Source organism: Stegostoma tigrinum, chromosome 12, assembly GCF_030684315.1.
Source record: "Stegostoma tigrinum isolate sSteTig4 chromosome 12, sSteTig4.hap1, whole genome shotgun sequence".
NCBI lineage: Eukaryota > Metazoa > Chordata > Chondrichthyes > Orectolobiformes > Stegostomatidae > Stegostoma > Stegostoma tigrinum.
Genome location: NC_081365.1, coordinates 10,058,702 through 10,074,536, shown reverse-complemented (window position 1 = coordinate 10,074,536; position 15,835 = coordinate 10,058,702). Strand labels below are relative to the sequence as shown.

The 15,835-nt window shown below is 43.2% G+C and overlaps 1 protein-coding gene across 3 annotated transcripts in view; it reads left to right on the top strand.

The window, feature by feature from the left end:
• Positions 1-15,835, top strand: part of LOC125457009 (neural cell adhesion molecule 2-like) — a 1,449,549-nt gene that overhangs the window by 943,242 nt on the left and 490,472 nt on the right. For all 3 annotated transcript variants that reach the window (XM_048540683.2, XM_059650141.1, XM_048540684.2), the window contains one exon: positions 10,823-10,897. In XM_048540683.2, coding sequence (XP_048396640.2) covers positions 10,823-10,897 — 75 coding nt within the window. The remainder of the gene's footprint in view (positions 1-10,822; positions 10,898-15,835) is intronic.

Sequence of the window (15,835 nt, the reverse complement as noted above, 5' to 3'; positions counted from 1 at the left end):
ACCTTTGCTGTTTTCAGCAATTATGCACAAAAAATGGCTTATTTTTAGCATATACATATGCAGTGAGATGGTTATAGGAGCACACTGGTTACATTACTGGACTGGTCAATTAATGGCCTTGACACATGAGTTTCAATGCCACTTGGGCAACTGGAGATGCTTAAATGCTTTTAATTGAGTAATACCTGAAATCATTGATAATGAAGCCACTGCATTGACATTAAAAAGCCATCTGTTCAGCAAATATCTTTTAAGGATGGGAAAATATTGTCCTTTACCTGGTCTGGCACATATGTGACTCCAGATCAATGTGATTGGTTATTAACCTTCCTCTGAAATGATCCAGCAGACCCTCATTGTACTCCAGAAGGCAGATCGCCATCACTTTCACAAGGCTAGTTAGGAATGGATAATGAATGATTGTCTACAGGAATAGTGCCAGATGACTGGAGGATAGCAAATGTGGTTCCCCTGTTCAAGAAGGGGAGTAGAGGCAACCCTGGTAATTATAGACCAGTGAGCCTTACCTCAGTTGTTGGTAAAGTGTTGGAAAAGGTTATAAGTGATAGGATTTATAATCATCTAGAAAGGAATAATTTGATTAGGAATAGTCAGCACAGTTTTGTGAAGGGTAGGCTGTACCTCACAAACCTTATGGAGTTCTTTGAGAAGGTGACCACACAGGTAGATGAGAGTAAACCGGTTGATGTGGTGTATATGGATTTCAGCAAGGCGTTCGATAAGGTTCCCCACAATAGGCTATTGTACAAAATGCGGAGGAATGGAATTGTGGGAGATATAGCAGTTTGGATCAGAAATTGGCTTGCTGAAAGAAGACAGAGGATGGTAGTTGATGGGAAATGTTCAGCCTGGAGACCAGTTACTAGTGGTGTACCACAAGGGTCGGTGTTGGGTCCACTGCTGTTTGTCATTTTTATAAACAACCTGGATGAGGGCGTAGAAGGATGGGTTAGTAAATTTGCAGACGACACCAAGGTTGGTGGAGTTGTGAATAGTGACGAAGGATGCTGTAGGTTGCAGAGAGACACCGATAAGCTGCAGAGCTCGGCTGAGAGGTGGCAAATGGAGTTTAATGCAGACAAGTGTGAGGTGATGCACTTTGGTAGGAGTAACCGGAAGGCAAAGTACAGGGCTAATGGTAAGATTCTTAGTAGTGTAGATGAGCAGAGAGATCTCGGTGTCCATGTACACAGATCCTTGAAAGTTGCCACCCAGGTTGACAGGGTTATTAAGAATGCATACAGTGTTTTAGCTTTTATTAATAGAGGGATCGAGTTCCGGAACCAAGAGGTTATGCTGCAGCTGTACAAAACTCTGGTGCGGCCATACTTGGAGTATTGCATACAGTTCTGGTCACCGCATTAGAAGAAGGACGTGGAAGCTTTGGAAAGGGTGCAGAGGATATTTACTAGGATGTTGCCTGGTATGGAGGGAAGGCCTTGTGAGGAAAGGCTGAGGGACTTGAGGCTGTTTTCATTAGAGAGAAGAAGGTTGAGAGATGACTTAATTGAGACATATAAAATAATCAGAGGGTTAGATAGGGTGGATAGGGAGAGCCCTTTTCCTAGGATGGTGACGGCGGGCACGAGGGGGCATAGCTTTAAATTGAGGGGTGAAAGATATAGGACAGATGTCAGAGGTAGTTTCTTTACTAAGAGAGTAGTAAGGGAATGGAATGCTTTGCCTTCAACGGTAGTAGATTCGCCAACTTTAAGTACATTTAAGTCATCATTGGATAAGCATATGGATGTACATGGAATAGTGTAGGTTAGATGGGCTTCAGATCGGTATGACAGGTCGGCACAACATCGAGGGCTGAAGGGCCAGTACTGTGCAGTAATGTTCTATGTTTTATAAATAATTGGCTTGTTCTATCGGACTGTGGCTGATGCTAGCTTGTAAAAAGCCATCCATTCTTGAAGATACTATCCATAGTGACAATTTCTGAGACAGTAGAGTGCAGAATGCAAACTGCCTTTCACCGTTGCTACAATCATTACCTCAGCAACACAGGAAGCAATGCAGGACAGATCATGCATTATTCCAGCTGATGTTATTCATACATGGAACACTAAAGTGTTCTGGAAAACTTTTAAAGTGTCTGGAGCCTGGAGATTCCCATGGCTTTTGAATGAATAACAAATTCAATATTTCAAATGGCATCAATACTACTACAGTTTGATGTTTGCCTCATTTTTTAAATTTCGATTTGTTACAGCATCAGACTTTATGGCTACCACACAAGGTACATATTGTGTTGTCACCAGAATTAGCTTTGCATACTTCTTTCAAGAAGGCCCTTGTGGTTAATGTGTAATTATCCTTGTCTCTGGGTTTTAAGTCCAACCCAATCAGTACCTGATGGTCAATGCATTATTAGCGCAGCCAAACAGGCTGAACATCAACCAGCAAATCACACCTCCACAGGATAATGCCTAGCAGAAATTGTGGTAGAGACCGCTAGCCAGCCATACGCTGGAAGGAGTGCTGGAAAGTATACTATCATATCCATAGCATCAGATAACAATGAACATGTAAAAGTGTATGTTGGCACTTGGCTTGGACTCCCGAAATGAAATACAACACTAACTTGAGCTATCCTTTCTCAATAACTCTGGCTTTGATCAAATGGTTTGATTCCGTTTTGTCAGCATTTATTGTTCAACCCCGGTATGAGACTTCTTCTGAACACTTCTGCTTCAAAGCAATTTTGAGGATAAGTTATATCAGGCTTGAAACGTTGTCACATTTCTTGCTCCACCGATGCTGCCAGGTGCATTGAGTTTCCCCAGCATTCTCAGTGTGTGTTTCAGATTTGCAACATTTTGCTGTATTTTGCTTTTATTCTTGTTTATCCTGAGTTGACATTGAAAAGGTTGTGAAGGACTGGCTTCTCAACACGCCCTCGTCCATGTGGCATAAGTTAGAGAACTTCATAATTGTGTCCCAGCGACGATGAAGAAACAACATTATATGCCTGAGTGAGGATACTGTGTGTCACTTGAGGTAAACTGCAGCAGGGAGTGATCCCATATTCCTGATGCCCTTGTCCTTCAATAGGTCATCTGTTCAGATAGTGCTTGGTGGATTGTGGGCATTAGTCACTGTGGCCACAGTACACCAGTGGTGGAGGACATTAATGTTTCATGACATTTAAGCTACTCCTCTCTCAATCATTCTGTCTCCTTTGGCATTAACGTCTCCATCGCACAGTCCTGTGTTCCACTGTCTTCACATAAAATAAATCTGACATACCCCTCTACTCTCTCCTTAGCCCTGTAATATTTAGAAATGCAATGTTTCAAAGTGTTTCATTAGTCGGGCCAATATTTAACAGGGTAATGCATCTTGTCTCGGTAGTTGGCCACTTGGACAGTTGTAATGAGCTGTCAGAATTTTCCATCAACATGGCTTCAGGCACTTTAAAGGATTTTGCAGAACACTTTTGTGTTCCATGTATGAATAATATCAGCTAGAATAATGCATGATCTGTCCTGCATTGCTTCCTGTGCTGCTGAGGTAATGATTGTAGCAACGGTGAAAGGCAATTTGCATGCTGCACTCTACTGTCTCAGAAATTGTCACCATGGGTAGTATCTTCAAGAATGGATGGCTTTTCACAAGCTAGCATCAGTCACAGTCCGATGGAGTTTGCAGCCTGTCCTTTCATGGTAATGTTGAGGAGCACAGCCTGTGGGAACCTGCAGGTTTAACCCCGTTAAGAAGCAATAGTCCTCAGTGAATATAGTTCAGTCTTTTTCACCATCCTTTTCCTAGGCCACTATTGTGTTGTCTTATAAAAGCACAGTCTCCATCATGTATAATGTGCCTCTTTGCATGAAGGAGCCCATATTCTGCAGGGCTTCAAGCCCCCAGGAAGGCTAGAGTAGAGTCAAAGTCTGTACCTCACCCATCTTTCACTAAAGAAACAAAGACTTGTATTGAAGCATAACATCTTTCAAAAACTGAGAGCTTTCCAAAATCCTTTTGAAGAATAATTCCAGTCAGGAAAACTGAGCATTTATGCACAAGGAAATTGCAAAAATGGTAATAGCTTAAACGTGGATGTTTGCTGATGGATAACTATCATCAAGAAGGCAGGGGACAGCTTCATCATTGATACAGTGCAATGGAGGCTGTTCCACACACCCGAGAGAGTAGATTGGGCCTCAGTGTCATATCACAACCAATGAATGACACCTCCAATTATGCAGCGCTCCATTGGTTATGCAATGTCATATAGTTTAAGACCATATGTTCAAATCTCTGGAATGGACCTTGTACCTAACCCTTTCCAACTCAATGATGTATGCAGTGATGGCAGCATACTGACTATGTTACTAGACTAGGAAGTCAAAGGGTCAGGTTAACATTCTTAGCAAATGGGTTTCACACCCCATAATTTCTGTGAATGAATCCAGAAATAAAAGTTAATTTCATTAATGATGACCACGGAATGATTGTTGTAAAGACTCATCTCATTCACCTACACACTTTAGGGAAGAAAGTCTGCCATGTGGACCTACACTAGACTGCAGAACTGCAGCAGTGTGGCTAAATCTTAACTTGTCCATTGAAATGACCTAACAAGCCAAACAATTCAAGATCAATTAGGGATGAGCATTAAATGTTCATTTTGCCTGTGATGTCCACATGTTATGAAGAACATGAGAATTTCAATTGGAATGTCTATTGATACCAGAAATAATGTTGGGACAAAACAATTTCTATCATTACCCCATTGGATCTTGAGAAACTAATTGTGGGCAGGGTCAATATGAAGGAGTAAACACAAAGAATGCTGGAGAAACTCAGCAGATCTGACAACATCTCAAAGAATGAAACAGCGTTAAACATTTTGAGTCTGGTATGTCTCTTTTTCAAAACTCAGGAGTCAAATGTTAGTTCTGTACTTCTCTATCCAGGTGCTGTCAGACCCATTGAGTTTCTCCAGTGCTCTCTGTGTTTGTTTCAGGTTTCCAGCATCCACAATATTTTACCTTTGGCACAATACAAAAGAATTAGTTAAAAATGGCTGTTCATGACCTGGATGAAGAGTCCTGACCAAATTGTCAGTCAGCTTTCTCACTCTTCTGATGCTGCCTGGCCTGCTATTTTCCTCCAGCTCCACAGTGTGTTATCTCTGACTCCAGCATCGGCAGTTCTTGCTGTCTCAATATATGTCGCGATTCCTGCCAACATTGGTTGCATGTTTCATTCATTAGTTTTCATTTATCATCAAGGGTCAATAACTAAATCCAATCATGTAGCTATCTGATCTCCATATGCAACCACTTCTGAAATAAGCCAGTCAAGAAAGAAATCTGATCATTGTCTCAGAGATAATGGGAACTGCAGATGCTGGAGAATTCCAAGATAATAAAATGTGAGGCTGGATGAACACAGCAGGCCAAGCAGCCTCTCAGGAGCACAAAAGCTGACGTTTCGGGCCTAGACCCTTCATCAGAGAGGGGGATGGGGAGAGGGAACTGGAATAAATAGGGAGAGAGGGGGAGGCGGACCGAAGATGGAGAGTTAAGAAGATAGGTGGAGAGAGTATAGGTGGGGAGGTAGGGAGGGGATAGGTCAGTCCAGGGAAGACGGACAGGTCAAGGAGGTGGGATGAGGTTAGTAGGTAGATGGGGGTGCGGCTTGGGGTGGGAGGAAGGGATGGGTGAGAGGAAGAACCGGTTAGGGAGGCAGAGACAGGTTGGACTGGTTTTGGGATGCAGTGGGTGGGGGGGAAGAGCTGGGCTGGTTGTGTGGTGCAGTGGGGGGAGGGGACGAACTAGGCTGGTTTAGGGATGCAGTAGGGGAAGGGGAGATTTTGAAACTGGTGAAGTCCACATTGATACCATATGGCTGTAGGGTTCCCAGGCGGAATATGAGTTGCTGTTCCTGCAACCTTCGGGTGGCATCATTGTGGCAGTGCAGGAGGCCCATGATGGACATGTCATCTAGAGAATGGAAGGGGGAGTGGAAATGGTTTGCGACTGGGAGGTGCAGTTGTTTGTTGCGAACTGAGCGGAGGTGTTCTGCAAAGCGGTCCCCAAGCCTCCGCTTGGTTTCCCCAATGTAGAGGAAGCCGGACCGCTTGGTTTCCCCAATGTAGAGGAAGCCACACCGGGTACAGTGGATGCAGTATACCCCCTCCCATTCTCTAGATGACATGTCCATCATGGGCCTCCTGCACTGCCACAATGATGCCACCCGAAGGTTGCAGGAACAGCAACTCATATTCCGCCTGGGAACCCTGCAGCCATATGGTATCAATGTGGACTTCACCAGTTTCAAAATCTCCCCTTCCCCTACTGCATCCCTAAACCAGCCTAGTTCGTCCCCTCCCCCCACTGCACCACACAACCAGCCCAGCTCTTCCCCCCCACCCACTGCATCCCAAAACCAGTCCAACCTGTCTCTGCCTCCCTAACCGGTTCTTCCTCTCACCCATCCCTTCCTCCCACCCCAAGCCGCACCCCCAGCTACCTACTAACCTCATCCCACCTCCTTGACCTGTCCGTCTTCCCTGGACTGACCTATCCCCTCCCTACCTCCCCACCTATACTCTCTCCACCTATCTTCTTTACTCTCCATCTTCGGTCCGCCTCCCCTCTCTCCCTATTTATTCCAGTTCCCTCTCCCCATCCCCCTCTCTGATGAAGGGTCTAGGCCCGAAACGTCAGCTTTTGTGCTCCTGAGAGGCTGCTTGGCCTGCTGCGTTCATCCAGCCTCACATTTTATTATCTTGATCATTGTCTCATCAAGTTTTCCTGCACAGATGTTGAGTTTACTATATAATCCTCACTGTAGGGCTCTTTCTGAGCTCAGATAACACAAGGCAAGCCAGGAATACACCCTGCATTACCAGTCTGTGTACTTCAGCTCTAGAGCCAAAACTTTTCATTTTGCCTTTATCAGGATGAATGCAAGAATTCCCAAATTTCAAACAGTTGATCAGAAAGGTTTATCTGGAAGGAAAATCAATGTTGCACATTGTCAGAAGCCAGACGACACCAGGTTATAGTCCAACAGGTTTATTTGAAATCACCTTGAAATCAATTGGGCTGTTGGCCCTTCGCCAAGTGAAGTCACCTCACCCGATGAAGAATTAGTTTGCCAAGAGCTTGTGATTTTTAATAAACCTGTTGGACCTTAACCTGGTGTTGTCTGATTTCTGACCTTGTCCACCCCAGCCCAACACTGGCACCTTCACATCAATGTCGCACATTGCCCACACTATGACACCATCTCAGCCAATAAGGTGTAGACCAATTACAACCAATTACAGAACATAGCACATAGAACAGTGCAGCACAGGAACAGGCCTTTCTGCCCACTGTGTTGTGCTGACCATTATGCCTAATTAAACTAATCCCTTCTGCCTACCCTTGGTCTATATTCCCCATTCTCTGCATGTTCATGTGCTTCCTTACATGTTTCTTATACACCCCTATTGTATCTGCCTTTACCACTACCCCTGGCAGTGCATTGCTGGAACCTACCACACTCCATGCAAACAACTTGCCCCTCACATCTCCTTTGAACTTTCTCCCTCTCACCTTAAGTGCATACATCCTAGTATTAAACATTGCAACTCCAGGAAAAAGCTTCTAGACGTAAGCTCTATGTGTGCCTGTCATAATTTTATAAATTTCTACCAGGTCTTGTCTCAGCCTCTGCTGCTCCAGCGAAAACAATCCTACTGTGTCCAACCCATCTTCACAGCTAATACTCTCTAATCCAGGCAGCATCCTGATAAATCTCTTTCTGCACCCCCTGCAAAGTTTCCACATCCTTCCTTTAATGTTGTGACAGGAATTGAACGTAATTCTCTAAATCAATCAGCACTACTTTCTCAAGTAGCACAAATATTTTGTGATTTTTATTTGTTTTGAAATGTGTCATTCTTGCATTTGCCCTGATGAGTAGAAGATAAAAAGCTTGAGGAAAATGTTTAAAATCCTGTAGTTGCAAGCAACTGTTTAGTGCCCACTGCAGTATCAGCCACTTTCCTTCTCAGAATGACTGGAGAAGCTGGGTATGTTTTCCACAGGCCTGAGAAGTTTCAAGCAGAAGCCAAACAAGGGTGTTGTCAGGGACAAACAGATTCCAGTGGCATGAAGATGCATCAATCAGAAACCATAGATTTAAGCTCATTGTCAAAAGAACTAAAGCTGAGATTGTTAGAATGTTAAATAACAAGGTGTAGGGCTGGATGAACACAGCAGGCCAAACAGCATCAGAGGAACAGGAAGGCTGACGTTTCGGGCCTAGTTTTCTGTTGTGGTCCGAACTGTGCTATCTCGAAGTGGGATATCAGCAGGTTCAATAAAAAAAATTGGTTGAGTTTTTGAAACAGAAGAACAAAATCAATGTGATTGGATGGGTTTTGTGGAGTAAGACAAATCAGCGCATTCAAAGGGGCAGCGGGGGAGTGTTTGGACAAAAGGGCTTTTCTGTGCTAGATAACTCACTGACCCAGGATTGATTAATCAACATGACAGTAAGGAACATTAAATTGATACAAGTGGAATTCTATAATAGACTGATGTGATCCACTAATTGAATCTAAATTGTATTAGATTAAATTTAACCATGCATCAAAATACTTGTCAGTGATTATATCTATGTAGGGCCTGAAATGACCATAGCTAATTCCCTACTCTCCTTCCAAACTCCTATGTAAACAAACTGTCTTGTTGATTCATAAGCATACTATTCTATGCCTGTTGTTCTGATCCCTATAGAAATGAACAAGCCTGTACCAGAGATTTCAATTCCCAGCGACTAACTTAAAGGAATTACACCACATGATTTCAAGTTTTAAGCCAATCTCTGTAACAAACAAACCAGAACCAACAAAAAAGAATATTACTTATTGAGGAAGTAATCTTCTAAACTGCAGAAATTATTTATGGATGACTTTAACATGATTTTAAAACAACAGGACCACACACTGTACCTATACCTTACAAGATGCTTTCCACTGATTTGCAGACTACAAGCAAAAATCTAAAGTCATTTCCAGGTTCCAAAGGATTCACTTCTCTGCATTTTGATGAGCGTCAACATAGAACATCCATTAAATATCATTTCACTTAATTTGCTCAAAATTTTTACGCTGATAGTAAATAGCAAGGGTCATTCTGATAATTTCTCCTCCTGACCCAGCTGAGGCAAATTTTCTGACATCTCTAAAAATGGCTGTGTGCTGATTCTCGTCAACCAGTGGATAAGCTGTCCCCAGTGTTAGCTGACAGGGAAAACAGCCTTTTCCATTTGCACACCACAGCAATTGTTATTCTAGATGTCTCTCTTCTGTATCTCCATCCCTTTGTTCCTGTTCAAAGTCTTTGAGACAGAAATTCCTTAGAAAGAAGCACATCAGCTATTGACCGAAACATCAGCTTTTGTACTCCTAAGATGCTGCTTGGCCTGCTGTGTTCATCCAGCTTCACACTTTGTTACCTTACATTAGCTATTGTCTTTTGTTTGCAATATAAACCTGGCACGTGCATTTCAACAGCATACAACCTGAATCATTGAATTCCATAATAATGAAGGCACATGGGCTTATTGTTGGGCAGAACTTATAATAAATCTCTTCATTACCCTATTTTACCACACATTTTTTAAAAAGACTAAAGTTAGAAATCTTATAACTTTCTTGCAAATTTTTGCATTCACAACGCAATGTTTCTCTATTTACCAAACCACGTACCCAGGTCAATTAATGACCACCTGGTGTTTCATCTGCTACATCTGGCATTAACTCAGCTGCTGGTAGTTTGTGGCATTGTGGGTGAGTGGTGGGTTGTGCTGGGGTCTTTCCCAATTAGAAACATAGGAAATAAGAGCAGAAGTAGGCCATCCAGCCTTTGGAGCTTATTATGTTCTTCCATCTGATCTTGGTTGATCATCCAACTCAGTCCCCTGTTCTTGCTTACTCCCTGCACCCTTTGATCCCTCTAGTCCTAAGAATTGCAGCTAAGTCCTTCTTGAAAACATTCACTATTTTGGCCTCAAGACATTAAGACTAAAGGTGAGGTTACCATTGTCCGAGAAGACTATTAGCAAGAGATGATTGGTGATGGTTTAACCTGTCAGTCACCCTGCCTTAGTAAGGGTGAGGTTGAGAATGCAGGACCTTCATGGTGACCTTAGCCAGTAGAGGAATTGAACTTGTACTGTTGGTGTCACTCTTCATACTGTCAAACATCCTGTAGTCCTCACCCAAAGACCCCCCACCCCTCAAAACATTTGACCTTTCACCACATTACATATCTGTGGCGTGGTTCACTGTATTATCTTTGGCCTCAGGAACATGCCCTTACAGCAGCATCCATGACCTCAATCTTATTATCGCTGAATTCAAGAACTACCAGACTCTGATAGCTGCTTTTGGATGGTGAGTCTTATGTTACAGGCTCTTGTTTCCATGGCCTCACCACTACCTGATTGGCTGGTGGTCAGTGGGGCTTTCGGCCTGAGCTGACAGCAAAGAACCCTCAGAACTAACACGATCCTGCCAGATATCAGAACCTGTGAAGCAGCTAACTCTCATATTACTCAAGTATCTAGACTGCCAAATGACATTTTCAGGACCTTCAAATAACTGAAGCTATATGTTTGCATTCCATTCTCTTCCAGTCATAAGTAACTGAGTTATTGACTTTCAGGTTATGTCTGTATGAATCTAATGGTAGGAAGATTGATAGTCGAGGCAGACTGCAATCTGGACTCCATTAAGTTTCAGGGATTCAAATAAATTGCACTTAATCTTTTCTCCTTTTTGTTTTAGCTGTGCTTCAAGTCACTATTTCTCTGGGCAAAGTGGAACTCAGTGTGGGTGAGTCCAAGTTTTTCACCTGTACAGGTAAGCTCAAAGCAAATCCTTTCCTTCTAAATGATTTTGTTGCTATTTTGGGGCAATCCTGCACAGGGCAGTTCTAAATTTTAAGGTTAAAATATTGGTTCCCCTCCCTCTATATCTTGTGTTAATTGTGGACCTTAACACATGCAGAAAGGGCTATTGTTCAATTAGCTAAACAAAGGATTCTTTATTGAAGACTATCAGCGTTCAAAGACAAATTTTTGTTACTTGTTACCCATTGATCAACACTGATCTAGCCACAATATCACATGTTAAGCAAACAAGTTTTATTTCTTTTACTGTTATCTTTCACTTGTATCAAGCATTTGAATCTATAAATGCATAGGTACAACTATCATAGATCTTGGTGCATACATCAAACAGCATCGAAACGGCCAAACAAGATTAGAAGCCCTTTACAAAACTGAATGCAACAGTGAATGGTAGATGTGATTCTCTCCTCATCATATGGGCACTGCTCTCTGTAGACATGTCTTAAACTCCTGCATATCTTTGCAACACAGCCTATATGAGCTGCTTGATCCCTTATGCACGGTTAATAATACAGGGAAGCAAAATATTCATTTGCTGACTACTAATGTAGGCATGGCATTCTGGCTGAAAGCTGCATTCAATATAAGCATGAAGCAGCTGCAAAAACATGATCTTTCTGGCTGAAATCGTAGGGCCATCAGAGATGCCAAGTCAATTTCCATGCCACCGTCTACAGTATTTGGAATGAGTGTGGTGTGTTTGAGATAAAAACAACTCTTCTTCCAACCTTAGATAACAAAGCGTGGAGCTGGATGAACACAGCAGGCCAAGCAGCATCTCAGGTGCACAAAAGCTGACATTTCGGGCCTAGACCCCCGAAACGTCAGCTTTTGTGCTCCTGAGATGCTGCATGGCCTGCTGTGTTCATCCAACCCCACACTTTGTTATCTTGGATTCTCCAGCATCTGCAGTTCCCATTATCTCCTTCCAACCTTACATTGGCCTTGAAAGGAGTGCAATGTAGGTTTACAAGAATGGTACCTGGGCTTCAAGGTTTACGTTTTGAGGAGGGATTATACAAATTAACTCTGTTTTCTCTAGAATTTAGAAGGTTAAGGGTAATCTGATCAAAGTCTTTAAGCTACTAGCAGGAAAAGACAGGGAAGAAAAGATTAACTATTCCCACTGGTTTGGCATTCTAGAACTAGGGGCCATAGTCTGAGAATTAGGGCCAGACTATTCAGGAGAGATGTTAGGAAGCACTTCTGCACACATTAGGCTGGCAGATGTTTGGCGCTCTCTTCCAGAAACAGCAGTTGACACTAGACCAGTTAATGAGTTTAGTTTTGAGATAGACACATTTTTTGTTTCGCAAGAGTATTATGGGGTATGGAACTAAGTATAAAAATATTAATTAAACTACAGATCAGCCATGATCTCACTGAAAGCTGCAATAGCTCAAGAGGCTAAATGGCCTACTCTTGTTCCTGTGTTCCCATCTCAATATCTGAAATTAATGACAATGTAGACTCTCACTGCTGGCATGACTTTGCAGCAGACTGCTCCCATGTTTATGAGGATGTGGGGATGCAGCCAGACTTCACTCCATCTCATTTTAGACCTTTGCACTCTCCCTCATGCTGTGGCCAAGCTCGCAAGCTGGAGACCACCTGCCTGTAACAATATTACGCGGCTTAAACACCTAGATTGCGTCTGTGATTTCCAGTCAATGTGATTGATCTGCCAGTATCTTCAGCTCTTTGTCTCCTCCACATGGTCTGGACCTCTTGATGGGATTGGTGCCCTGTAATTTGCCCCCAGTATCTGTGCTAAGTGATCATGCTGTGTTGAAATGTATTCTTATTTGTTTTAAAGCCTTTGCAGACTAGTTTCAAAATTGTCAGTAAATTAGAAGGAAAACAGACTTCCTTTTTTCCCCCTTTGAACTTACTGACTAATTTGGAAACCCACGTTTTATTTCTGACAAGTTGCTAATGATAAGGGATTTACTTCATCGGTACATCATTGCTCATTCTGTTTTCTCTAGAACAGATGGTGTTATCTATTAATGTGGCTTTTAATGAAACAGAAGAAAGCATCACAAACTAAAGTATTGGATATTCAACCACTAACCGCAACAACAGTCACATCCACCCTGTGATTGTATTTGTCTCTGTTATGAAAGCAGTTTGTTCAGGCAACTCCGCAAGAACAGATTAACTTCCATCGATCGCATTGTTATTTGTGGAACCTTGCTGCGTTCAAATTGTCTACCTGTGCTTGTTGGTGTGAAACCACTTGAGAAATTATTTGTTGGCAATGCTGTATTTTGGGACATCAGGAGAATGCAGGAGGCATCACACAAGTGTGAGACTTTTATTTTGTGGTGTCCTCGTTCATTGTAAGATGCTGCATTGAACCAGGGAACTGTTAGGGAAAGGAGAGAGAAAGGAATTGCAATCCTACAAAGTGGCTGTAGACTCGCTCGTTGAGCCGGTGTGTTTGCTCACAAACATTTTGTCACCCTGCTGGACATATAGTCTGTGTGCCTCCAGTGTAGCGTTGGTGCTCTGTCCCACTTGTTACTTTTACGTCTCGGTTTGCTGGGTGGTGGGCATTGCTTACAGTTCTGTTTTTCAGTGGTTTGTATATCGGATCCAGTTCAATGTGTTGGAATGCCGGGTCTCCAGAAATTCCCTGGCATGTCTCTGCTTGGCTTCTACTGCTATGGATGTGATGTCCCGATCGAATTCATATCCTTCTTTGTTGCAGAGATAGTAGGAACTGCCGATGCTGGAGAATCTGTGATAACACGTTGTGAAGCTGGATGAACACAGCAGGCCAAGCAGCATCAGAGGAGCAGGAAAGCTTGGCCATTCGGGTCGGGGCCATTCTTCAGAAATGGGAGAGGGGAAGGGGGTTCTGAAATAAATAGGGAGATGGGGGAGGCAGACAGAAGATGGATAAAGGAGAAGATAGGGTGAGAGGAGACAGACAGGTCAAAGAGGCAGGGTTAGAGCCAGTGAAGTTGAACGTAGGTGGGGAGTTAGGGAGTGGATAGGTCAGTGCAGGGAAGACGGACAGGTCAGGGAGGGCAGGATGAGGTTAGTGGGTAGGGGATGGGCTGGGGCTTGAGGTGGGAGGAATGGTTAGGGAGGCGGGGACTAGCTGGGCTGGTTTTGGCATGTGGTCAGGGGAGGGGAGATTTTGAAGCTTGTGAAGTCCACATTGATACCCTTGGGCTGCAGGGTTCCCAAACGCAATATGAGATGCTGTTCCTGTGTCTTTCGGGCGGCACAAATACTGACCTATGCCACCCCCTAACTCCCCACCTACATTCACCCTCACTGACTCTAACCCCGCCTCTTTGATCTGTCTGTCTCCTCTCACCCTATCTTCTCCTTTATCCATCTTTTATCAGCCACCACCCTGTTTTCCTATTTATTTCAGAATCCCCTTCTCCTCCCAACTAGCCACCAAGAGACACGACCATTCCTCACTGGTCTCCATACACACGGGCAAAGAAGGACATGAGGCAGCGCATCCATTATAGTAGAAGCCAAACAGAGACATGCCAGGGAATTTCTGGAGGCCTGGCATTCCAACCAACAACAGACGCACTGAACTGGACCCGACAGACAAACCACAGAAAAATGGAACCAGAAGTGATATCATCCACTCCAGCAAACCGAGGCAAATGAATAACAAGCAGGACAGAACTCCAACGCTTCACTGGAGGCAGACAGATGATGTTACCTAGCAGGGTGATTAAACATCTGCAACCGAACGCACCAGCTCAGTAAGCAAGTCTACAACCTCATGCACAACCCGAGTTACAAATCTTCTCACAAACTTTAAATCTTGCAATGTATTTCATAATTCAGGACATCCTGCAGACCTTTTGAGTCACTGGTGTGCCTCTTAAAGGCCAGTCACTGTCATGACATCGAAAGTGAAACAGGTAATTTATGCATGGCAACTTCCCACGGTCAGCACTCTGGGAATGACCAGATAATCTGTTTTACTGACAATGTTTGAGGATCAATATTGACCAGGACGCTCAAGGTTGATCTCCAGAACAGAACATGCTGGAAGCATGGGAATGAAAGATGACCAAGGATATGCAGGATTGTAAAATTGAAGTTGTAACCAGATTAGCCACAATCTCATTGAATGGTGGAGCACGTACTTTTGCTCTCAGTTCGTATGTTTTATTCAGACAGGAGTCATGAGTAGACCAGGCTGATTGAGAAATGGACATTTCCTTCCTATAATCACATGGTTGAATAAAAACAGCTTGTTTTACAACAATTCAACAGCTTCAAAAGTTACGATTACTGATGGCAGACAACATTTCTCTTAGAAATGAAACTGAACTCCAATGTTTAAACAGTCCAGATGAAATGTGAACTCATTGTTCACAGGATAATTAGTTATGATCTTTGGGTGATGATTAAAATGAAAAAAAGCACTCAGCCCCCTTTCTCCATTAATGAATGCCAGCTGACACAGCAGCAGTAGGGGTGTGAGAGCCTGGAGAAGCCATAGAAAATCAAACAGCATTTTTACTCTTAGCCAATGACTGTTGCTGTCATCTGTTTGTGGCCAGATAGTGGGTGATGGTGGGACTGGCTTTATCAGTGTCACTGCACAACTTGTCTGCAGCCTAATACGGTTGCCTAGTGGTATTATCGCTGGACTGTTAATCCAAAGACCCAGGCTAATTTTCTGGGCACTGTATTTGAATCCCACAGACGGTGGCAATTGAATTCAAGGAAAAACCTGGAATTAAATGTCTGACCATGAATCCATTGTCGATTTTTGGAAAAACCCATCTGGTTCACTAGTGTTCCTGAGGGGAGGAAACTGCCATCCTTATCTGATCTGAATTACAAGCAACTTCAGACCCACAGCAAGGGACTTGATTTTTAACTGTCTCTCTAATGT